Source organism: Ostrea edulis, chromosome 3 (genome assembly GCF_947568905.1).
Source record: "Ostrea edulis chromosome 3, xbOstEdul1.1, whole genome shotgun sequence".
Classification (NCBI taxonomy): Eukaryota; Metazoa; Mollusca; class Bivalvia; order Ostreida; family Ostreidae; genus Ostrea; species Ostrea edulis.
The window spans coordinates 58,971,452-58,996,830 of NC_079166.1; the positions used below are offsets into that span (position 1 = coordinate 58,971,452).

Sequence of the window (25,379 nt, forward strand, 5' to 3'; positions counted from 1 at the left end):
GCCTGAAAAATCCTCTGTCTGTGGTGAGCAGCCTGTTCCCAAGTCTCGGGATGAAAGCCAAATCGAGGAGGTATGAATAATACCCCCCCCCCCCCCCCCCCCCCCCCCGTTTTCATTCCCCCCCCCCCTTTTTTTTAAAGAATTCTGTATGCAATTTAAAAATATTTTTTAATCAATAAAATCTTAATGAAAATATCTCAAAACGTAAATTAAAGCTTAAATATTTGATGTATTAATTCATCTAGTTTGTTGAAAATTGTGGGTCTGTGTAATATTCCGAATGCGTCCCCGAGCGAATTGGTTAATGAATGAAATTGATCGAAACATCCGGTTTTTTAAATCTGTACATGCAATGGAATAAATATCAACAATGCCATGCGTATGCCATTACAACTGCAAATGTTTTGTTTTTTTCCTGGATATACTTTAGGTAATTTGTGAAATGATCGTGTTATAATGATTAAATTATTTTTTACGCGTATAGTTAATTCAGAAACCTAGCATATAGCCCCAATTCGAATTTTCTCGGAATTAAGGAACGGAACGTCGCTTCACAGGTTTCAGAACCAAATTTCGTGAGTTGTTTTTTTTCACCGAGTTATTTTTAATTTCAGACTTTGGTTGACCAAGATCAAGATTCGGTTTCATCACAAACACTGGAGGAAGCTTCTGTGGAAACAAACAAAGTCCAATTTAACTTTGTGCAAACGTACGAACAAGAACTAATTACCAACTGCAATTCGGAGCCGGAATCCTTTAAAGATTTGACGGAAGATGAACAAACTTTGGCTGAGGAAGATTTTGATTTACAGTTTGATTCATTAGCAGATCTTTACATTCCAACTGAGGTAGAGCACTCGACAGATCGGGATGCAGAAGATAATGATGTCGATTCAGATCCACTCTATCCTGGTGCTGCAGTGACATTAGGTGCATTTATGCTGTTGCTTGCCATATTTACTACGAAGTATAATCTGATTGGAGAGGCAACAGAACAACTTCTAAAGATTCTGGCCTTAGCCCTTCCACATGGTCATAAACTTTGTACGTCATTATATGAATTTAAGTTATTTTTCAAGAATCTGAGGAATCCACTTGTTCGCCACTACTACTGTAATCACTGTGTTGGATATATAGATAACACCACAGTGCAAAGCTGTCCTTATGAATTTTGTAAAGCTCAATTTAGTGTTAGAAATGCCTCTTATTTCATTGAAATGCCATTAGAACATCAAATGAAAAATTTATTTGCTCAGAAAGGATTTTATGAGAGTTTAGGACATAGATTCAAAAGGAAATCCAGTGATAACACCTATGAAGATATTTATGATGGGAAGCTGTACAAACAATTAAGTGAAAATCACGGAATTTTAAGTTTTCAAGAAAACATATCATTTACTTTCAATACTGATGGAGCTCCTGTTTTTAAAAGCAGCAAGACATCTATTTGGCCGATTTATCTTGTTATTAACGAATTACCATATAAGCAGCGGATGCAGAAAGAGAACATGATATTGGCAAGCCTGTGGTATGGAAACAAAAAACCATCAATGGGGACATTTTTAAAACCATTTTTAAAATCGCTACAGAAGATGAATGAAGGAATCAAATGTATATCACCTGAAAGAGGCCAATTTCTGTGTAGAGGTCTCTTATTATGTGGAACAGCTGATCTCCCAGCCAGAAGTTTACTTTGTAACCACGTACAATACAATGGAGCATTCTCCTGTTGGAAATGTGAGCAAGAAGGAGAGACAGCATCTGTTGGGCGAGGCCATGCAAGGATTTTTCCGTTTCAAAGTGAAGAACCCAAAGGACCAGTACGAACAAAGGAAAATGTGTTGGAAAATGCAAGGACAGCAGTACAAGACCAACAGGTTGTAATGGGAAAGCCAGTAAAAGGTATAAAGGGACCATCATGGCTTTTCTTCGTGCCCCATTTTAACATTGTATCTGGCATTGCCATTGACTACATGCATGGTGTCCTATTAGGGGTGCAAAAGATGTTGTTAGAATTATGGTTTAGTGAGAAGCACAAAGGGAAAGCATATAATATTTATGACAGTGTTTGTGAAGTAGATACCAGGCTTCAGAGTATTAGACCTACTCTTGATATTTCTAGATTACCACGATCTATAGAAAAAGACTTGAAATATTGGAAAGCATCAGAATATAGATCTTTTTTATTATTTTTTGGTGCTCCAGTTCTGCATGGAATTTTAGACATGCAGCGATTTTTTCACTTTCTTTTGTTGGTGGACTCTATGCACATACTTCTGAAATTTGGGTCAAATGAAAAAGATTTAGATAGAGCTGAAATGCTTTTGTTTGAGTTTTGTAGGTGTTTAGAAGAGTTATATGACAGATGTTTTTTAAGACTAAATGTCCATCAACTGCTTCATTTACCAGATTGTGTAAGGGATCTTGGCCCTCTCTATACCCACAGCTGCTTTTCTTTTGAAAGTAAAAATGGGATTGTTTTGAAAATGATCCGAGGAAGTCAGAGTATTGATACTCAGATAATAACTGCTATATCATTTATCCAAAAGCTACCTGAATTAAAACAGAAATGTGTCTTAGAAAATTCGGAAGTTGATAAATTATGCAAAACTATTGAAGAGCCATCTTTGCTTAAGAGGGGTCAGAAACTAGGGAGTGGGATATACATTCTAGGTGCCCCGTACAGTAGAGTATTGAACAATGTTGAGACTGCTGCACTCCAAAATTTCTTGAAATATGATCATGTGTGTGATACATTTAGAAGTTTTAACAGAGTAGAATATGAATCATATATAATTTATGGCACTGAATATTCCAGAATGATCAAAAGGAACAATTCAGCAATTTGTTACAATGGAATGAGTGGGATTAGCTTTGGAGAAGTTATCTTTTTTATTTTGTTGGAAGACAACACTGCAGGTATAACAAAACCTCTTGTATTCATAAAGAAGTTGCTATGCAGAAATTACAATGAAAATTCAAATATGTTATCAGTTATTAAAACAAATGATGTTGAAGTTGTAAATATAAATGATATATTGTCAAGCTGTTTGCTTGTTTCTTTTCCTGGAGGGCAGACCTCATTCATGTGTAAGTTTCCAAACAGGTTAGAGTCTGACTAAAATGGTCCAGAACTATGTGTAGATCAGAGTGCATGCATTACATAAGATGATGTTTAAATTATATGCTTGTTATAGCATTATTTTTCTCACTGATGGTTTTATTCTGTGTGTTAATGATGCATTAGACATTATAAACTTATTCTTGCATATTCCTAAAATGATTGCAAGCAGTGATTCTTTCTTCTTCTGTTGAATAAATGTACATAGACTGATGCCCCTTGGCCTTATAGCATTCTGATAATGTTAGTGGAAAACAACATTCCAAAAATAATAAAAAAAATTCCAAGAAATAATCAGATAAATCTTGTTTTTATTTTTTACAATTTACGTGGTACTTAACAACTTTGGTCATATAACTTGAGGTTTAATAAGCATGTTCATTGAATACCAGGGTATGCTTTGTTAATATCAGCAAAGGTCAGTTTTTTAAATTTGTGAAGATTTGAGAGTCAACAAAAATTGACTAAGTTCAAAATTTCGCCTTACCGAAAGATCTAAGTCCAAATTCCATCTAAGTGACCAGACTGAAATTTTCTAATTTTTTTTTTCCTGCTTAATCATGAAATACGCTTAAAGGAAGAGGCGGAATCCGCCTCAAGGCTGAAGCATATTCCGCCTTTTCTTAGACGGAATTTTATGTCCGTCTAATATCCACCTAAGGTTAGGAGGACTTAGATGGATTCCATGTACTTTCCGCCTGAAATTCAGACGGGATCCGTCTAATAATTTCGTACGGGTGACAAGGAGAGTGTTCACATGGGTTTCTCCAAGTCCTCCGTTGATCATACCTACATGTGAGTTACATAAATATCACATTCATTGGATGAAATCAATGGAATGGCTACTCCATCGCCCATATCATATTTGTTCTACTTTAATTGTAAGTATATAAATTTTAGTACAAAAATAAGATCTTTTTTCACCTTCCAATTTATGATCACATTGTGAATAAATTTTCTGAAATGATCCACCTAAAACAGTGTTTCACTTGACCTACATAAATTTAAAAAAAAAATCACGATACAGAAATTAGCCATAAATCATTTTACTGTCTAGGAAAATGAATAAAACTTTGTACAAGTATGAACTAACATCCTGTAGATGTTTTTTAATGATACATTGGTGTTTTCCGTACATTTATTGGTGGTTTTGGTAATTACCTGGAGTTTTTTTAGTATTTCCGCAAATTCCATAGACCCCCCCCCCCCCCCATATATTCATACTGGGTATCTATAATATGAGGGTCATTCTTAATCAAATTGTTATTTGATTTAGATTAACACATTTCTTAGTTTCATACACCTTTTGAATGTAAAATTTGCAAGAAGGTTGAGTGTTTACCACAAGAAAAAGACTAAATATGTAGTTTATTATTATTCTTATGACTACATGATTATTCCATTTTGTTGTTGATTGTTTTTGTCTTCTGTTCCTGTACTACTGGAGACTAGGCTATATGCCAATGTATCATAATGATGTTGTCAATAAATCGAATTCCTATCTCTAATGTAAATCTTGAATGACATAATATAATTATATAAAATTAAAAATGAAACACTTTGAGACTGACAGTCATTCTTACCTGCTGCTAGCTTTGTATTGGCATCCCAAGCCAGTCCTCCTTTATCTGTCCGATGGCGGCTTCCTGTCACAACATTGTTTACCAAATCACAATTGTCACATTTTATCTCTAAAATCTGAGACAGTCCAAACTTTTTCTCACCTACACAATTGTGTAGGTGCAGGGGAAGTTGACACAGCTGACACGCCCTTAACCCGTCTGCAAGGACACCTAGGTCGACAATTCGTCTACCAACCCGCCAACCTGTCTTATCATCATCTACAGGGGAGTGAACATCATCAAACACTGTAACCTCATTCTGAATACCGAAGTAATCATGGTCTAAATGTACTTGTGTACCTGTACAGTCTGTACATGTACCGCGATCACAATCGCAATCAGACTCGCGGTTATTCTCAAATGCACGATTAAATACTGGTAAAGGTTCTCCCTTACTCTTTGCGACGCGCATCAAACGACCCTTCTTCAACCCGTCTACCTTTTTATGATGCCCTTTCCGTGAATATTGGCCGTTTTTCTTTCTCTTTTTGGTCACTGTTATTTTTTCTGTCGCCGACATCATAACACAGGATAAGTAATACTAACGTCGATAACGGTGTTATAAATCCGGAATATCGCACGCGAAACTGATGACGTAACACGACAATCGACAGACCTTAATTCTAGTTTATATTTTTAAAAATGCAAAAAATATAAACAATAAAATGTCTTTCTTTGTTGTTTCATCGGGAGACGAAAGTAGCAATCATTGCAGAAAAAATTACATATTTTGGTTTCCAATGCAATTTTGGTAGGGAGAAAAAAAGGATGATCTCAGCATATAAAATGAAAGAATAAATGCAATTGATTTTGTATACTCTGGAAACATGCGAGTTGTAGAAACCTAAGCTCTGTTTGCTTATTATAAACGAACAGTTTCACTAATGATGTGGGATATTGTCATATCATTTCTGGACTAGATGTGCATGTCCTTTTTACTCATGTCATGATCTGGGTGCTTGTTAATTGTTGAAATAACAAGAAGTTGTTTTTTTAATGATATAAAACTAAATAAAATATGAATATATTATATCACTTTAAATTTAAATTCACATAATTATATTGTTACTCTCTTTATTGCTTTTAAAAGACATGTGCAGTGTCTTATTACATCAGTTACAATATGTATACTTAAAATGGCATTGTATAGTGGTGTACAAATTCAAGCAAGCAACGGAGAACTTTTCAACGAGTTAGGTTTTCTCGCAACTTAAGTGCAAGACATAGATATTTCCCTAAATTACAAAGTGTATGCATATAGATTGTGACGTTTTTCCTTTGACTTTTCCCCCTACAAACTCTCGTAGGCCTACAGGAAACTCGCGAATATTCCATTTAAAATTTCAGTCCCAAGCATAATATTTACCCGATTTATATCGCAATCAGGCAAATTTTCCACTCTGTTAAACGTAATGATATAACAGGTGGGAGATTTCATATCCGAATTACCCTGCACATCTCAAAGTCTGTCGAAATTCACACCTTCGGAAACAACGGTCGTGATTCCCTGATCCTTGATTTTGTTAAATAAACAACAACTCGGGTTTTGGTAATTAACCTCACACGACGCTGCATGTTAATCACACGTTAACCAATTGATAGCTTGGGTATAATAATTGATTCAGAGTGCCGATTAAAGAAGATCACCTCCGATCTATTACCTGTGTATTTTAAAATGAAAGTGTTAGGAGCGATAATTCCCAGAATAGTCATGCTCGACTGAAATCGAAAGTAGGAATCGCGTTGTAATCGAAAAAATGGACAGTCATTTCTTAAAGGTGAAATTACACGAAAAGGTTGTAAAACTCATGATCGTTGATTGCGTTAGACAGGTGGTCGTTTAGGACAGGTACAATAGGTTGGGTAACGCCTTGGAGGGGAAAGGTTTACGGTAACATTGAGTTATCTGCCCATTTATCAATCTTTTTTTCCGTACTTATAAGTTAATGTAGAATGGCTCCGCTTTTCTTCTTCTTTTGTAATAAAAGAAACGTAACGTGATACGTTTTCATTTTTATCATAATTCACAGGCACCCATGTTTTTTATTTAACCTGGAAGACAACCACCCATACAAATATATTTTCCCGAATCACCCCCACCCATCCAAAAAAATATCGGCTGCCGTCCCTCCCCCCCATACGTTTTTTGCTGGAATAGCCCTTAGCTCCTCAACTGAGCTTTTGAGCAAAACTGAGCAGGATGTTACAACTAAGTATTTACTGGTTCAATACTGATCTCATTGGTGAAAACATATTACACATCTATTACTGAACCCTATCCAGTTGAAAAATTTTGTGCCAATTAAAATTTTGAAAGGGTTTGGTAGGGACTATATATTTTGTGGCGAAAGGATTGTTTCTAAATATGTGTGATACATGTATTAACAGTTTCTGTTTCATCCAATATATCTTCTATTTGTATACTCCTATACGTGTATTTCAGTTTTATAATTTATGATACAAGTACATGTAGTTGAGATTTGGAACTAGTTCAAAGAGACAATACTACTCACATTTATAAGACTCTGTGTAGGGATACAGAGAGACACAATACTACTCACATTTATAAGACTCTGTGGAGGGATACCGGGAGGGACAGGGTGGATTATACCCACTACAGTCTGTGAAGTGGTTCTCCTGGACAAGGTTTCCTCCCTCATTGTATTCTGCACACACAGCTACAGAAGAAAAGATTGAATGACAATACAGTTGCTGTCTGCATGACTGTGACTCAGCCACATCGCTCACCTGAGTCAATTTGGCCCGTATTTAAAGTTTTTCCTACATATTTGCATGTTAAACTTTGATCCCTGTTTTTACAAACTTGAATCTGCACTATGTCAGGAAGTTTTCATGTAAATGTAAACTTTTCTGACTCAAAGATTCTTAAGAAGATTTTTAAAGATTTTCCCTAGTATTGTTAACAAACTTGAATCTGCACTATGTCAAGAAGCATTTATGTAAATATAAACTTTTCTGGCCTATTGGTACCTGAGAAGAAAATTTCTAAAGATTTCCCCCATAAATTTGCATGTAAAACTTTGATCCCCTATAGTACTTGGCTCCATCCTACCCCCGGGGGTCATGATTTTAACAAACTTGAATCTTCACTATAATATGCCAGGAAGCTTTCATGTAAATGTGTACTTTCCTGGCCCAGTGGTTCTTAAAGATTTTCCCTACATATTCACAAGTACAGTTTTTAAAACCTGAGTGTATTACATGCAAGAGACTGTCCAACGGAGAATGGAAAAAAGTGACATATATGACAGGTGCATGGTGTCTTATACAGGTTGCTTATTTTCCGCAATAAATGAATTTCACAAATAATATACAGAAATAGTTTGTACAATGGAGAAAATAACTGTACATGTATTTGGAATATCATTAGTATGGTTTTATTAGTTGTAAAATAAAACTAACAAGAGGTACTGTGAGCAATGCTCACTAAGAATACCCCCCGCTTACCCCAATCTCCCAAAGGGTGTTGTTAATAGGTATAAATTACCTCTTTCCTGAGTGTAAAAATATGGTATGCCTTTGCATAGTCCGAACACAAATCCATGGCATAAACCTATAATTTTGACCTTGAGATCAAAGGTCAAGGTCATAAAGAGGTCATGAATGTATATGATGCATAGTCTCATGGTGATACACCCATGTCTTATGGTATGACTATGTCAAAACCCCATAATCAATTTTGACCTTGAGGTCAAAGTTCAAGGTCATATAGAGATCATGAAGGTACCCGGCACATTGTCTCATGGTGATACACTCATGTGTCAAATATGGTATGCCTATGTCAAAGAACAAAGAAATCATGGCCCTGACACGAATCCACTGTAAAAACCTTTAATTTTGACCTTGAAGTTAAGGTCATATGGAGGTCATGAAGGTACATGACACATCGTCTTATGGTGATACACTCATGTGTCAAATATGGTATGCCTAATGTCAAAGAACAAAGAAGTTATGGCCCGGACACGAATCTATTGTAAAAAACCTTTAATTTTGACCTTGAGGTCAAGGTTATATAGAGGTCATCAAGGTACTCGACACATCGTCTCATGGTGATCGACCTGTGTGCCAAATATGGTATGCCTAAGTCAAAGAACAAACAAGTTATGGCCCGGACACGAATCTGCACGGACAGACAGACAGACAGATTCCTATATACCCCCCTGAAATTCGTTCGGGGGGTATAATAATAAATTGGAGTTAAAAATCTAAAATTTCTACAATGTGTTGTATTATGATTTATCATTCATCAGAAATTACATTTAATCTGTTTTTTAGAAGAATGATAAAATTTGCATGCATTTCATATTACATGAGATTTAAATTCATGCATTCATGAAATATCCATGCAAATTTTCTCAAGCTTGAAAATATTTTGTTGACGTAAAGATTTATATGTATTGCCTCTACTTGTAACTTAAAAATGCAATGCATGTCTGGTGATTGTAAAGCAATTGATACCCATACCGAAATGAGTTATAACTAAGTTATAACTAAAGTATAACTTAATTATACCTAGGCCTTGAGGTACAAAAAAGTTATAACTAAAAAGTAACTTTTCTGGACTTAACCATTTTCATGTATAACTAAAGTGTAACTTTTTGAACTTTGTCATTTTCATGTATACCTAAAATGTAACTTTTCTGGACTGTGTCATTTTCATGTATAACTAAAGTGTAACTTTTTGAACTTTGTCATTTTCATGTATAACTAAAATGTAACTTTTCTGGACTTAGCCATTTTCAAGCATATCCAATATTTATGTACCAGTTTTGGGACTTTGTCATTTGAGGGTGGGGGTTACCAATACTTTTTGACACTTTCATAGTAATTAACTGAATGTTAAAGACCTATCTCATGACCCTTTGGTCTGTGAAAATGTAGGTGGAGCCCAATCTAAACAGATGTTATTTACCTGGAGTGGCCAGGGTCTACCAAGGTGTTAATTGCTATATCCCATGACACTCTAAGAAATACAGACAAAACATGGTAGAAATCTACCTGTCCATGCTGTCTTGATATACACAGGACCTGTCTCAGGGACCTCTGCAGAGTTTCTGTGGTCATAGTGTAGGTTGTATTCCTACATGTAAGGGTAGATGACACACATTCTACACCCACCCCCTCTCTCTCAGTCATTGACTCAATGAATAATTTCTGTTATAAATATAGAGGTATAAAAAATTCATCACATAAATTATTTCAATAAGTTATAAGTTTTAGAAATTATTGTGCAAATTATTGTTTGATTTCTGATTGTGTAATTTATAATACATGTATATAAAGGGGGAAAAAATACTATTGAAATTCCAGTGTTCAGAGGTCTTTTTAAAAACAATTGAATTACAAGAAAATAGCAGTTGTGGACAGGTCAATGCTATCAAAACTCTGGTATACTGGGCTTCCTCAAGATCTAAAGAATGCCTGTAGATACTGGCTGTTATTGTTATCAAAACACCTCTCTGGGGTAGCTGGAGACCAGTGTCTGCAGATGTCCCTCCACCTGAGATCTATTGTTAAATGTTTGATTGACAGGCAGTTTACAATTTTGGGGCATTATCTTAAAATTGGGTCTTTAACTGGATTGACTTCTGTAAATTTTTAGTGATTATTCACTTTCAAACACTTCAGTGAACTGTGTCATTTCTTATTTTGCCACAAAAAAGCTAGTCAGAGGGAAATTTCAATGTTGAATTTTTAAATCTTTTTCTTTTGGGGGGATGATTAAGGAATTGATCAGAAATTGCATGGAAAAATTACAAAATCCAGGATCCTTACTTATAGAATAATAAATGCATTGTACGATCAATAAAACATTCTATATATTATATTTTTAATGAACTTTATACGCTGATACAACCCGTGAGAATTCAAAACACCATGTATGATGATTGTTGATCAATTACCACTAGGTGCTATTTATGGAGAATGGCAGGTCAAATTGTTTAATTGAAACGAATAATGAACTGAACACATGTATGAGATATGTCACAGTATTTATTAAAAATAAGTCCATATGGACTTCTGTTCCATGTTAAAAGAGACACTATTCATCAATTTAGGTATGCATAGTCTATCAAAATCAAATTAAGGCATATATATAAAAACGTCTTTTCCAAAAAAGTATCAAAAAATATTTCTATATTCAAATCTCATTGGTAAATGTGACACAAAACAAGGTATGACTGTTAAATGATGTCTCTGTTCTGGACATTGAACATGTTCATGTTATATTCCTGTTCAATCCTGTTAGGAACTGTGAAAACAAAACAAAGTTTTTCATTTGTAGTCATGTCCTGTTACTTTAACAAAAGTTTCTAATCTCCCAATGAACGTTTCCTTGAATCGAATTATTTTGTTGTCTCAACCTGTTCGTCCACAAGTAGTCTTTTGAAGAAAACCACACGGACCTACTCTCCAGCTAAGGTCAAAAGGACTGCTTGTTCCTCAGATTTCAAAGGTCTTTTACATAGGCTCCAATAACAGCAACCCTGTCTGTTCCCTTTCACTGCTGTCAAACTTCAGAGCTTGGGACAACGTCAGTAGCTGCTGATGAACACAAACCGCAAATGCTATTTGGGTTTCAATATGTTGGATGCCATGGAAAAGGCATCTCAATTATCCATTACAATCCTCAAAATAGAAACAAGATGAGCACCAAAGTGGTCCAAGATCCTCAACTTTTTCTGTCAGGTGTAGGATCATATATCAAACTCTTTGTCTCATTCTGAATCTCCGTCAACATATATGATATGGCAAGAAAGCAGGTTCTTCAGCAACATCTTGAAGCAACTAAAAACAAAACAAATATTGTAAAAGTACATAAATAGCACAAATGTTTCCATATAATGTTCGGTGCAACATGTCATTTGATAGGCTATTATATATATCGATCATATAACCTATGATATCTATAAATCACAACGTGACTGATGACGTAAAAAAGAAATAAGTAAATAAATCTGTTTGACATTGCATTTAAACATTTTACAATTTGAAGTCATTTCTGAGGGGAAATAAAAATTCACAAATAAAATGTAATAAATAAAATAATGCCTACATGCCGGGCTTGTAACTTACGATTATGAATATTGGATCATTTACAAGCATCAGAATATAATGCATAAAACGAAATCTAGGAACTTGTTACCTTTCAACTACATCAACAGTTACGGTACACAATCGTAACGAAAACTAACCTGGTTAAATGATTTCTCATGAAAGGCATCGATAATCATAATGGCGACAGGGCCAGCAGTTTCACACGCCACACTTCGATTGTCGAAATTTTCTGATGAAATGTTGTCTTTTCCTTGTTGCATTCGCCAAAGGGATACTTTGAGTGTTGGATTAGACTTATCGGCATGGAAAACCTGGTAGCTACCACGTTTGTGAGGGTACATAGCTTCGGAGCAGTGACGAGTGTTTCGCTTTTAATTTTATTTCAATCTTTGTTTTTAAAATGGCGCCTTCTTCGTTTACATCCGGAATAACCGGAAGTGTGCGAATCGGGTATTTACGTAAAAATAAAAATACGTTTGATTGTTCCTGATCAATTTCAGCAAAACTGATGAATAACTAAAAAAAATCTCACGTATATACTTTACGATTTTTAATCATTTGAAGTCATAAAGGTTTTGAATTCCTTGATTCCGGTATTTCCTCTAATCGCTGATTGGTCAAATCGGCTCCGCTCTCCATTTTCAAACAAGATAGCGTCGGTTCAAGAAGGTGAAAGTTGAAAGGTTCTATTATTACTTTGTTCAACGAACCATGTATGCCCTTATGGAGTGGATAGAGGAAGAAAAGGTCAGCATCATAACCATATCACGCATCAAAGATCCAAGAAAGGAGTTTTGCCAGTATAAAGTTGGGGATTTGGTGAAAGCCAGCTGCCATGGCTTTTCTGGCGTGCATCCCGCCAAGATCTTAGGTAGGCCTTTTCAAGCAAGTTTCTGTTTACAATATTTACACAAATTTTGTCAGAATGTATTAAGTTTATTTTAACTTGAGGATAATTAAAACTGCAGTTGGACTATACAGTCCTACATATTAGCCCTTCTTGATTCCCTCCATTTTGTTGACAAAATACATATTCTTATGTGGACAAACATTTTTAAATAATAAAAGTACGATTATGAAAATTTACATGATTTAGAAATAAGAAAATGTGTTTATAATAGTATAGAATTTCCCTTCCCTAAAACTGAAAAAAATATTTATTTCTTTAAGAAAATATTTGCTTGCCCTCTAGGCCTCTCCCGACTAGGGATAAAAAGGGTCGAGTAGGAAAGTAGGGAGAAAATTCTTTTTTATTCACATGAAGTTAAAAAAGCTATAAATTAGATAAGAAAATTTCGGAATGAGTAATAAAAAAAAATGTTAACTGGAGGTTAAAAAAGTTTTTGAGTCTTTTTTTTTAAAATTTTTAATAATAATAATAAAGCTTTGAAATAAATGGATTGTGATTTTCTTTTATCTTGGCTTCTTTTTCTTATTCTAGATGATGGAGCTGATGCCTGGTAGTGGGATCTACATTTATCCCAAAGATATACAAGCTTTATATAAGCCAAAAAAAAAACCAACAAGTGGAACTTTTCAGGAAGGGGAACCTAACTGGTGCAAATGAAAAGACCATTTTAAACACTATTCCTGGTAAGAGATTATAATCTAATTAATAAATTCTTTATATAACACTAATAACAAATTGTTTAACTTCGAATAAGAATAATCAGTCGCCCACATTTCTTTCAATTTGTGAAGATGTATTTAAAAGGTGAAAACAAAAAAACTTGTAATTTCTGACATCCATCTTTTAAATTGGAGAATCAATGACAGTTAGTTACTAGAGTATTTTCTTTTTTATTTAAAGACGATGCCGGGATTCAGAGGCCATTGTCAAGTTTTCGATGAGGACCAAGATTAGTTCCCAAGTCAGCCTCCAGAACATGAAACAGACCTAGCTTTTATACATTCAGTAATGTGAGATATATATATATATATATATATATATATATGGGATTCCCTTCATAAGGGATTGTCCAATTTTTAATGTGATAATATGTACAAAGAGTTAGTGATGAATATTTTATTTATATTTTTGTGCCAAACTTTATAAATGATTGATTGTTTGATGTTTTCCGCCACGCTCAACAATTTTTCAGTTATCTGGTGGCACCCAGTTTTTATTGGTGGAAGAGAGAACCCAGATACAATGTACCTTGGAAGAGACCACCGACCTTCCGAAAGTAAACTGGGAAACTTTCTCACTTACCGGCGCGAGCGGGATTCGAACCCGCGCCGACAGAGGTGAGAGGCCATGTGATTTGGAGCGCGATGCTCTAACCACTCGGCCACCTTTATAAATGAAATTAATATACCAATAATAGTCGCTGTTTATAATCGGTAATGTCTTATTATCCCCATCTTTTTTGTAACTTTTCCATAACTTTTGTCGGGTATAACTTTTTTGTAACTTTTCCATAACTTTTGTCGGGTATAACTTTTATGTAACTTTCTCCATAACTTTTGTTGGGTATAACTTTTTTGTAACTTTTCCATAACTTTTGTCGGGTATAACTTTTTTGTAACTTTTCCATAACTTTTGTCGGGTATAACTTTTATGTAACTTTCTCCATAACTTTTGTTGGGTATAACTTTTTTGTAACTTTTCCATAACTTTTGTCAGGTATAACTTTTTTGTAACTTTTCCACAATTTTTGTTGGGTATAACTTTTTTGTAACTTTTCCATAACTTAAGTATAACTTTTTGATAACTTTTGTGAAGTATAACTTTTTTGAAGTATAACTTTTTGATAACTTTTATGCACTTGTTGTATTCATGTTGAAATAAAAGATGATAACTTATACATGAGTATAACTTTTTTGTACCCGAGTTATAAGTAAAGTATAACTTTATTTGAAGAAGTGGTTCCAAACTCCGATAACTTAGTTATAACTTTTTTGTAAGTTTTCTTAGTTACAAAGTTATAACTTAGTTATAGTTTTTTTCGGTATGGGAAGTGTTGCGTCTCCTTCTGTACATTGCAATAATGCTAGAAATGTGTAATTTAATTTGAAAGACATTAAATAAATCACAATATCCACTGCATGTGCACAGCAAATCTAAAAGTTTTGAACTAATGCAAGCAACTTTCTTGAACTCGGATGGGTCAAATACTCGTGATACGTTGAAGTGAGGCGCTAATCCCCGTCATGATTCTTTGGTAACTTTGCATCTCGCACAGGAAAATCGCGAATACTGCATTAAAATTTTTAGTCCCAAGCACAATATATTTTCCTGATTTATATTGCAATCAGGATAATTTTCCACTCTGTTGAACATAATGGTATATCAGGTGGGAAATTTCATATTTGATCTACCCCCCACATCTGAGAGTCTGTCAAAATTCACACCCATGCAGGCTTTGTTAATTAACCCCATACGACCCTGCAGGTTGCAATTGATTACATGTTGCTAAATTGATAACTTGGTTATAAATAATAATTGATTCAGAGTAGCGACTAAAGAGGATCACCGCTGAACTATTAACCGCATGCATTTTAAGGTACTATAGTACTCTACATCGTCATAATGGCTGACTTCCTTTAAAAACATGGATGAAAAAATTGATATCAGCAATATTGGACTTTTCCTTTTCCATTTTAATACCTAGCCGAGTAGTTCAGTAGCTTAGAATACCGACTGCTGAACTGTAGGTCGCAGGTTCGAGTCCAGCAGGGGTTTTAAATTTTTTTCAGATTACCTTCTACTAAAACTGTATTTTTTGACAAAATAAAGTAAATTTGAAAATTTTCAAATTCAAAATATTGTTGTACATATCCTCCACTTTTCATCTACACCAAATTTCTCTGGTGTAGCATACCTCCTTAAACCGAAAGTGTTAGGGGCAATAATTCCCAGAATAGTCGTGCTCGGCCGAAATCGAAAGTAGCTAGAATCGCATGTACGCGTAATCAAGAAATGTACTGTTGTTAATTAAAGGTAAAATTTCATAAAATTACACAAAATGGTTGCAAAAATCATGGTCGTTGGTCGCGTCAGACAGGTGGTTGTTTAATACAGGTACAATAGATAGGGTAACGCCTTGTGGGAAATTTTTTAAGGTCACATGCAACAGTGAGTCGCTTAATACAGTGGGTTGCTATGGCAGTTTTCACTGTAAATCTTTTATCCCCTATCCCCTATTGTGGCCCCACCCTACTCCTCGCGGAGGCCATGGTTTGATCAAACTTGAATCTGCACTATGTCAGGAAGCTTATATATGACTTTCAGCTTCTCTGGGTGGCCCAGTGGGTCTTGAGAAGATTTTTTTAATTTGTCCCCTTTGAAGGGGACATGGCCCTTCATTTGAACAAACTTGAAAGCCCTTCACCCAAGGATTGCTTAAGAGTTTTTTCCCCTTATATAACTGGTACCGATAAACTGTACCATTCCCAATGCCCAAAACCATTGATTTTTCCCAATTTTGAGACTAAAAATTCCCAATTTACTTGCCGAAAAATAGACTGATGATATCATAATTTACTTAGTCTAAAACGTTGTACAAGTTAACAAAAATGTTCACTTCCGGTATTAAATCAAAAGTACAGATCATGGCAGTGTGTGTGTTTTGTAGAGCTATACGACGATTCTAAAACGAGCCTACGGCGTTTCCTTATGTTTCACAACCGCAAATATTACCGTAAAAAGGTTTGTAAAGAGATGACTACTTGTTTTGTTCTCTTTTTTCTTTTCGTTTAGTTGAAATTATTTGCCGATACATTGGTAGATAATTCCCAATTTGTTCGATTTTGACGCTATTTATCACAATTGAATGGGTACCGGTACCAGTACCAGTGGATAGGAAAAAAATCGCTGTGCTTTTTACCAAATTTGGTTGATATTGGCCCAGTGGTTCTGGAGAAGTCAAAGATGTTAAACGTTTACAGATGGACAGATGACGGACAACAGGTGATCAGAAAAGCTCATTTGAGCTTTTAGCTCAGGTGATCAAAAAATGACTGTTTTTTTAACACAGATTTTCCTTTAGAAACATTGATCTTCACATCAGATTTAAATTTCCATTTCACAACATGTATCTAATAGAACGAGTGGTCAACATGCCTTACATCAGTCACCTGAGTAGTACTAGTACAAATTTCACTAGTCCCAAGGGCTATATGAAATCTAGAAACAATATCCTGTTCTAAATTAGAAACAATAATCCTAGCTGTTCTGATTATCTAAGCTAAATTCTAATATTCAGCGCAACAGCATCAAACAAGATGTGCTCTTAAAACTTCAATGCCCTTAAAAGTGCATACACTGATGAAAGTCTTTACATAATATAATACTTTGAGACAAAACTCTGGGGTTGCGAAATTCACCATAATTATGATTATTTGTAGTACATCCTTTTCTGTTATTCCTAATAATGTACGCAATTAGAATTTATACGGTATCAGCAACCTTAAAGAAGTCCTTCAAATCATTATAATAATTTCGGCACCATGCTGAAACCAAACCCTCAACCCCTAGGATCATGGAACTTACAATTTTGGTAAAGGACAACCTACTCCTTCTAAATATCCATTTAGTTTCAATTTAGTATTAATAGCATTAAAGCAGATATCATTTATATGTTTTGCAACCTGGAGTCAGAACCTCTACACTGGGGATCCTGAAAGTCACAATTTCCGTAGAGTCCTCCCTGCTCTATATCACTAAACATTTAAGTTTCTTAAAGATATGCATGTGTAGTGAAGAAGATTTTTGAAAATTAGACCATTTTTGGCAGTTTTTGCCCCGCCCCTAAGGCCCATGGGGTACAAGATTCCTGAAATTTACAGCTTAATATGTCCCCTTTGTCCCAAAGATGCAACATACCAAAATTGAAAAGAATTGAAATAGTTATTTAGAAGACGTAAAAATGTTCAATTGTTAATACACGATGGACGACGCATGACGACGGATGTCAACCATTGCAAGAGGTCACCTTAGTTTCCTCAGGTGACCTAAAAAATGTGTTTGTCTGTGCAAATACACTGTCTCTGTTTTCTGGGAATTGTTTTCCACAAAACTGACCATAAATTAGATTTCATTAAATTGAGAAAATTTATCATTTAATAGATGCGAATTATACTCCGTATGACTGCAAAGTTCAGAGACAAATTACGTGTGAGTATTTTGGAAATGATTTTTTTTTTCTAAACAAAATTAAAGATTTTAAATTAGTCTTCTTTTGAAGTTTTAGTAGAAATATAAGTAATGTGGAAAAAATTTAAAACCCCTGCTGGAGATAAACTCACAATCTACAGTTAAGCAGTCGGCACTGACACTAACCCACTGAACTAATCAGATATGCAAATACATGTAAATCTAAAGAGAAATAGACAAATTTAATAGCTGATATTTATATTCTCATTTTCGTTTTAAAAGGAACTCTGAAATAATGACAATGTATAATACCTCCTTAACCAGAAATTTACAAGGAAAAATGGAGAGACTTACGAAATGTTATGTCTATTGGAATACCACAAATCTCGATTAATTTGGTTTGGAAGGAATTCGCAAGACAGTGGTACTGAAAATTGGCAGGGGCAGTACAATCTTGTTGTACTGCAGAGCAATTCTTTTTCCGTGCTGCGTCATCCCAGTCCATTTTGTTCGTTGGGCATGATGAAACATAAACCTTTGTATCCAAAGAAGCAGGACAACTACGACCCACTACATCCTTAAAATAAAAATTACAAATTAGTAGTGATTGCAATCAGTGGTATCATGTCCTTAAGCTAATAATTAAATTTATATATTATATCTTTGCTCTTAAGGTCATAGTATATTGCACCATTTCTGACATTTTTCCCAATTTAAAAACTATTTTTATTTTTCATCTCCATGATATGAAGAGCTTTGGAATGAGGAATAAAGTTTATATTGTAATAATATTACTGTACATGTACTTTGTATATTGGCCTGGTTAGCATTAACTGAGTATTAGTAATGCAAGGGTCAAAGGTTCAATCTTTGATTGACCCAAAGACACCCCCCCCCCCTATATGCGATAAGGTACGTCAAATATATTTTTTTCCAACTATAATAATATAGGCTATCCGAATCTATCTGTCTATAGCGATTTATTATATAGTGTAGTATTCAATAGACTTTGTGATGCATAATTCGCACAAGTCTGTACTGAATTTTATATTAGCAAGTAGCCTTAAAATTAATTTACAAGTAAAAACGTAACTATATTTTGATGTGTTTTTTTCCTGGTAATTATTTCAGATGTCATGGGTGCAAAGGTTTTGGTCATAGCAGGGTAGATCACTCCTTTTCTGGTTGCAATGCAGAGTGTTCCACCACTCTGCAAGCCCATGTTTACAGACAAACAAGATCGCCTTTGTAGACGTACCTAAATGCATGTGCTTTAATTAAAATTTTTATATATAGATCAGCCAATGTTTATATGGTGTAAAAGGATGCAACTTTAAGTATTATTTGATAATATGTATGTGACTTGTTGTTGGAGAGGATTTTTTGCTGAATAGATGATTTTAATAAAATATTTATGTATATCTTTCAAAGTGTTTTTTTTATTTTTTTTATAGTTTTGTTAAAGTTAATGGTCAAACACACTTGATGTTGTGTTAATATATGATACATGTACAATGATTAGATCATTATTTGATTTGAAAAGACAAATATTTATTTTCATGGTAAAATGTCGTGAATTTTGAGCTTTGAAAAAAGTCGTCACGCGCAAAATCCCCCATGGGGATTTTCAAAAGTTGGCATGTATGTCTGAGCCATAAATATTTCACAGAATTGAGAAAGTTTAACCATATATAAATTTGTCTGTACGTAAATGACTTTGACTTCAGGACCTATAGCTAAACCAAAAGAATTTGCCCTTATATATGTGTATGAAACGGAGATTTTTTTAATTAAATTCATTGCTATATATAGCTCTAAAGATATGTTTTGATAATGACTTTGTAAATCTTTATTGCTAAAGTTTAATTCAGAAATCATCTGAATAGAATTCGATCTATACTTAACATAATTGCAACATTTTGTATAGCTGGGTCCAACATTTTAATACCAGCTAGAGGCCAAAAATTCTGCAAATTGGATTTAATTTCTTGACTTAAAATTACATTTATGTATATTGTATATATTTTGATTAATTTTACTATTTATGGTAATAATTATATATGCTTTAGACAGAATGACTTGCTACATGCGTAAAATTGAATGAACAATAAAAGAGCCTATAAATTATACAAGGTTGTTTTATTTTCTCAAATGTGGGGATCTAGAGACAGCTAAGCTTGATTTATACTTACAATCAAATTAATGAGCGTAATGATGATGATTATGTAGAAACTTCTTCTACTGGGAAACTTTAGCATGCCGTCTTCTGTTTTGTATCCTCATGATTTAAAAAAAAATTAGTGCAAATTAATTCACATTTAGTATGCACGTCATTTTCAACAAGAGGTACTGTGAGCAATGCTCACTAAGAATACCCCCCGCTTACCCCAATCTCCCAAAGGATGTTGGTAATAGGTATAAACTACCTCTTTTCTGAGTGTAAAAAACAAATGGCATGACAAACCAAACCATATTGCTACTTCAATGTCCAGTGCGCTTGACCTTTGGACCCAAAAATCGATAGGGAACATCTTCATCCCATGGGTAGTCCATATGGTATGATATGGTGACTGTAGGTGGAAAGGATAACGCTTTAGAGCCCAGAAACCATATTGCTACTTCAATGTCCAGTGCGCTTGACCTTTGACCTTTGGACCCCAATATCGATAGGGAATATCTTCATCCCATGGGTAGTCCATATGTATGATATGGTGACTGTAGGTGGAAAGGATAACGCTTTAGAGCCCGGAAACCATATTGCTTCTTCGATGTCCAGTGCACTTGACCTTTGACCTTTTGACCCCAAAATCGATAGGGAACATCTTCATTCCATGTGTAGTCCATATATATGATATGGTGATGGTAGGTGGAAAGGATAATGCTTTACAGCCCGGAAACCATATTGCTACTTCGATGTCCAGTGCACTTGACCTTTGACCTTTTGACCCCAAAATCGATAGGGAACATCTTCATCCCATGGGTAGTCCATATGTATGATATGGTGACTGTAGGTGGAAAGGATAATGCTTTAGAGCCCGGAAGCCATATTGCTACTTCGATGTCCAGTGCGCTTGACCTTTGACCTTTTGACCCCAAAATCGATAGGGAATATCTTCATCCCATGGGTAGTCCATATGTATGATATGGTGACTGGTAGGTGGAAAGGATAAAGCTTTAGAGCCCGGAAACCATTGCATCTACAGACGGACGGACGGACAGACGGACAACCCAATTCCAGTATACCCCCCCCCCCCCCCCCCACACACAACTTGTTGCGGGGGGGGGGGGGTATAACTACAAAAGTAATGGAAATTTAATGCCATTCTTTTTTCTAAGGGTGATACTGCATTTGCTCCGCTTCGGAGCCGAGCCCTCTTGATCCATGCCAGTGACGACTCCTTGAGTGTGACATTGTATACGGTGTAACCGCTATGCAAAGGTTACAATGCAAAGGCACTCTAACCAAAACGGTTTCATGTACAGATTCTTATTGATTTTTAAATTTTGAATTTCTTAATAATCAATTTAATTCTAAAATTACAGATGCAGATTCAAACGGGAATTTTCACTGAAGAATGACTTGCTTCTGTGTCCCACTTTCCCCCAGAATGAATGCAAAAATATCACCTTTTTATTCATATTTTATCCACTGTCCAACAAACTGTATTTCCGAAAAAAAATTGCCCCTGTGGATAAACCCTGTACTAGATCGGTTGCAAAATTATGACTACTCTTTACTACAGCGATGCATAAATTTGCCTATAGTTGGCGATAAACCCGAAATGAGATGACAAAAGCAAAATTCAACTGGTGGCAATAAAGCAGCTACGCGCTTTAAAAACAAACTATTGGAACTCTTCAATTTCGGGACATGAAATATTCGTGCCATTAAAGTCATCATTCGAACCAAAAATTTAGCAATAGTTTAATATTATGGAATTTACATACTTAGTAAGTAATGCAGCATCAATAGTGATACAAATTTGGTTAAATTAATAGTCATTAAGTAACTTTTTGAAGTGAACATGCAGCAGTGTCACCTAAGAGCACATTAATTACTAGAACCGTCGAAGCTGAAAGTAAATTTCCAGACATGAATTATGAAGGATTGCTCCGAAATTCATTGAAGGCGTCAGTACAAATATTCAACCAAGCCGTCAATCTCAGCCGAGATTAGAGTTTCGCGAGTTCAGTCATGGTTGCTTTGTTACATTGTGCTAGACCTTTACAGACAAAACTACCGACTCTCGATCCTATAAGATTAAAAATACATCGTCGTAAACCGGCATAATACCATTATCTGCACTGCGGTGCAAATAATATTTGACGTTATTTGATGTTGTTGATGTTAATTGTGCTTATATAATTATATTACCCATCAGATTATAGTTGATCTCTTTTCCTGTTCCTTGCGGAATATTTAACACCCATTCGTAAATCATTGAAAAATATATTCATTCATTTGCAGCTTATTCCGTTTTCAGTGATCTGTCTTTCTAGCTGTACCTTACGGAATAAACAGCTGTTTGTGATTCTTTGAAAAACATCTCTATTAAAATACAGCTTATTCCGTTTTCAGATAACCTTGCAGATAAACAGCCATTCGTAATTCCTTGAAAAATATATTAATTCTTTTGCAGCTTATTCCATTTTCAGTGATCTGTTTTCCTCTATCTTTCGAAATAAAAAACCATTCGTAACTTCCTTGAAAAATGAAGATATTAATTCATTTGCAGCTTATTTAGTTATATGTTTTGCTGTATCTTACGGAATAAACAACCATTTGTATGTTCTTGAAAAATAAATATAGTGACGTTTTCCTGTATCTTGCACGCCGGAATAAACAACCAAAGTACCTATTCATTTATGTACTCTACAAAAAATGCTATATATATCCTTGAACAGTCATTCAAATGCAGGCAATTCTACACAAATATCTTTCCCACTCAGAAAACCCTTTTCCCGGGAATACTTCCCTTTCAAACGCGTAATTTTTTAATTTTTAAAGCTTGGTAGAATGAGTGTCGTCTCTCTATATATATACTCCTGTTATTTGCACCACACTGCAGATTAGTTTCAGCCTTTTAAACACTAGTCTCGTCCCTCTATACTCCCGTTATTTGCACAGTGGTGCACATTATTTTCAGCCTTTTAAACAATAGTCTAATTGTCACTCTATATATACTCCCGGCCGTTATTTGCACCGCGGTGCTGATTATTTTTAGCCTTTTAAACACTAGTCTTGTCATTTTATATATACTCCCGTTATTTGCACCGTGGTGCTGATTAGTTTCGGCCTTTTAAAATGTCTTATTTAGACACATCCCACAAAACATTCTAAACCCCATTTTTTAATATCTCTTCCGCAAAGAAAACCCTTTTCCCGGGAATACTTCCCTTTCAGAAGCTTATTTAGCTTAATTTTTTTTGTTGTTATAACGAACATCGCCTCTCTATATATACTCCCGTTATTTGTACCGCAGTGCAGATTATTTTCTGCCTTTTCTAAACTGTGTTTGTTACTGATTTTTGTCTCTATAGGACACCATCCCATTCATGTATTGTTATAAGAGATAATCCTTTAATTTCATATGACACAATCACGGGCACTGGAAGTTAATGTATAAATATATAGTATGTACATGTACATGCACATACTATATATTTACATTAACTTCCAGTGCCCATGGACACAATAAACAAATTTCACAAAATATTTACAACCGCGTTTTAGCATTATCCATTTTTCCCATGATGCAATTCAAGAATAAGAAAGTAAACAGGAAGACAGTTAAAACACATGAAATTGCCTTTAATTCACACCCTTTACGTTGTTGACGTTACGTAACATAACGTCAAATATTATTTCGTTATTATATATACATATTACTTAAAAGAAAAGAGGGGATGCCCTGTTGTGATTAAGCCATTGCATACTTTTTTTCCCCATTGATACATGAGGAAACATTGAATAAGCTCTCCTTCGTGAAATATTTAAAGTAATGGGTCATAACATTGAATTTTATCTCTAATCTTTTCTACTTGTATTAGTTCGGGAGTAGGGGTGGGGGGTGGGGTTACACATGAACAGATCGATACTCAACTGAGAAGTGAATTGAGGTGGGGACACTATTCAGTGTTATTAGACATCTACGTATTAATTATTCTTTACTTTTGATGATAATTTAAAAAATCATCAATTTTATGAATAAATTTTGTTTTCATTTTACACATGCCACTAACAAAACAAAAGTATTTATTAAGGGTGTGACTCTCGTGGTACTTTTACCGCGAGTGAGTCTCCATATACTTTAAAGTCGTAACTATGGGGAGGTGTGTTTTCTTTCGTATGCACAGAGAAGAACATTACTATCTGTTTTTATTTGCAAGCAATGTTAATAAACTAACAAAAATTAATTAAAACATGACAATTTTGTACTTATTTTTTCATTATACAACATTCATGATGACGTTACGATTGTAAACAAACTCGAACTCGAAGACGCACACTGTACGATGTCGCATTTAGTCTATTCTAAAGCAGTCCAGAAACATACACGGGCGATTCGTTAGAAGCAAAACAGCAGTTTTAGATCAGTCTGCATCCGCTATTCTCACAAGTGAGTGGCAGACAAAGAAAATTACAGACAAGCAGGCAGAACTATGCACATGGTGACACAATACAGTACTGTAAATAGTGTCAGACGAGAGGGGAATAAAATTAAAATGGATAGATGTTAGCGATGTAGTACCCGAATCAGAGGCTGATGATATAGTATTGAATGAATTTGTTTTTCAATATACAAGAATTTTTTTTTATGAAAATAAAATCTACAAACTTTTGTAGATCTGTACCTAAATTGATCTGCGATCTTCCCGATCCCGACAAGTCGGTCATGAGCGAATTTTGCTCCTAACGTTCAATGTATCATTATTGAAGCATCATTTTGATTAAAAAGTGTAATCTATATCATTGTGACAGTGCGTGCCGGACCCCTTACACACAGGGGCTAAGCCCGTTTTGGGCCCGAACTCTGTGATACCATAAATATAGAAAGGGGTCGAACTCTGACACAGATAAACAAGAGGCCCATGGGCCACATCGCTCACCTGAGTCACCTTGGTCCATATCAGAAGATTTTCCATATCTATTTGCATGTAAAACCGTAGTCCTTATTATGGCCCCAAACCTTCCCCTAGAGGCCATGGTTTTTGCAAACTTGAATCTACACTATGTCAGAAAGCTTTCATGTAAATGTGAACTTCTTTGGCCCAATGGTTCTTGAGAAGAAGATTTTTAAAGATTGTCCCTATATATTTGTATGTAAAACTTTGACCCCCTATTGTGGCCCCATCCGACCCCCGGGGGCCATGATTTTAACAATTCAGAATCTGCATTATATAAGGAAGCTTTCATATAAATCTCAGCTTTTCTGGCTCAGTGGTTCTTGAGAAGAAG

The 25,379-nt window shown here is 35.0% G+C and overlaps 2 protein-coding genes and 2 long non-coding RNA genes across 5 annotated transcripts in view; 2 read left to right on the forward strand and 2 right to left on the reverse strand.

Moving 5' to 3' along the window:
* The window catches only part of LOC130053600 (uncharacterized), an 84,259-nt gene that overhangs the window by 51,447 nt on the left and 7,433 nt on the right, over positions 1 to 25,379 (reverse strand). The window contains exons 2-4 of the mRNA XM_056160957.1: positions 20,113 to 20,198; positions 18,275 to 18,497; positions 7,305 to 7,421 (exon numbers count right to left, since the gene is read on the reverse strand). Of these exons, the coding sequence (XP_056016932.1) occupies positions 7,305 to 7,421; positions 18,275 to 18,497; positions 20,113 to 20,178 (406 nt within the window). The 5' untranslated portion in view covers positions 20,179 to 20,198. The remainder of the gene's footprint in view (positions 1 to 7,304; positions 7,422 to 18,274; positions 18,498 to 20,112; positions 20,199 to 25,379) is intronic.
* Positions 151 to 3,415, forward strand: LOC130046319 (uncharacterized). 2 transcript variants are annotated; one of them, XM_056158342.1, is made up of 3 exons: positions 151 to 430; positions 615 to 1,902; positions 2,819 to 3,045. In XM_056158342.1, the coding sequence occupies exons 2-3, from the start codon at positions 939 to 941 to the stop codon at positions 2,821 to 2,823; spliced, it is 969 nt and encodes a 322-aa protein (XP_056014317.1). In that variant the 5' UTR covers positions 151 to 430; positions 615 to 938; the 3' UTR covers positions 2,824 to 3,045. The 2 variants fall into 2 exon arrangements, with proteins under 2 accessions (XP_056014317.1, XP_056014316.1); XM_056158341.1 differs by having other exon boundaries at positions 615 to 3,415.
* Positions 10,741 to 13,116, reverse strand: LOC130052674 (uncharacterized). The gene is made up of 2 exons (XR_008801051.1): positions 11,961 to 13,116; positions 10,741 to 11,553 (listed from the first exon to the last, which is right to left on the reverse strand). It is a non-coding gene; the product is annotated as an uncharacterized LOC130052674 (long non-coding RNA).
* On the forward strand, positions 12,554 to 14,630 carry LOC125663837 (uncharacterized). Its single transcript, XR_007365660.2, has 3 exons — positions 12,554 to 12,694; positions 13,265 to 13,416; positions 13,634 to 14,630. It is a non-coding gene; the product is annotated as an uncharacterized LOC125663837 (long non-coding RNA).

Coding starts and splice junctions, on each gene's coding strand:
- LOC130046319 (XM_056158341.1), top strand. CDS start 939: ATGCTGTTGCTTGCCATATTTACTACGAAGTATAATCTGATTGGAGAG.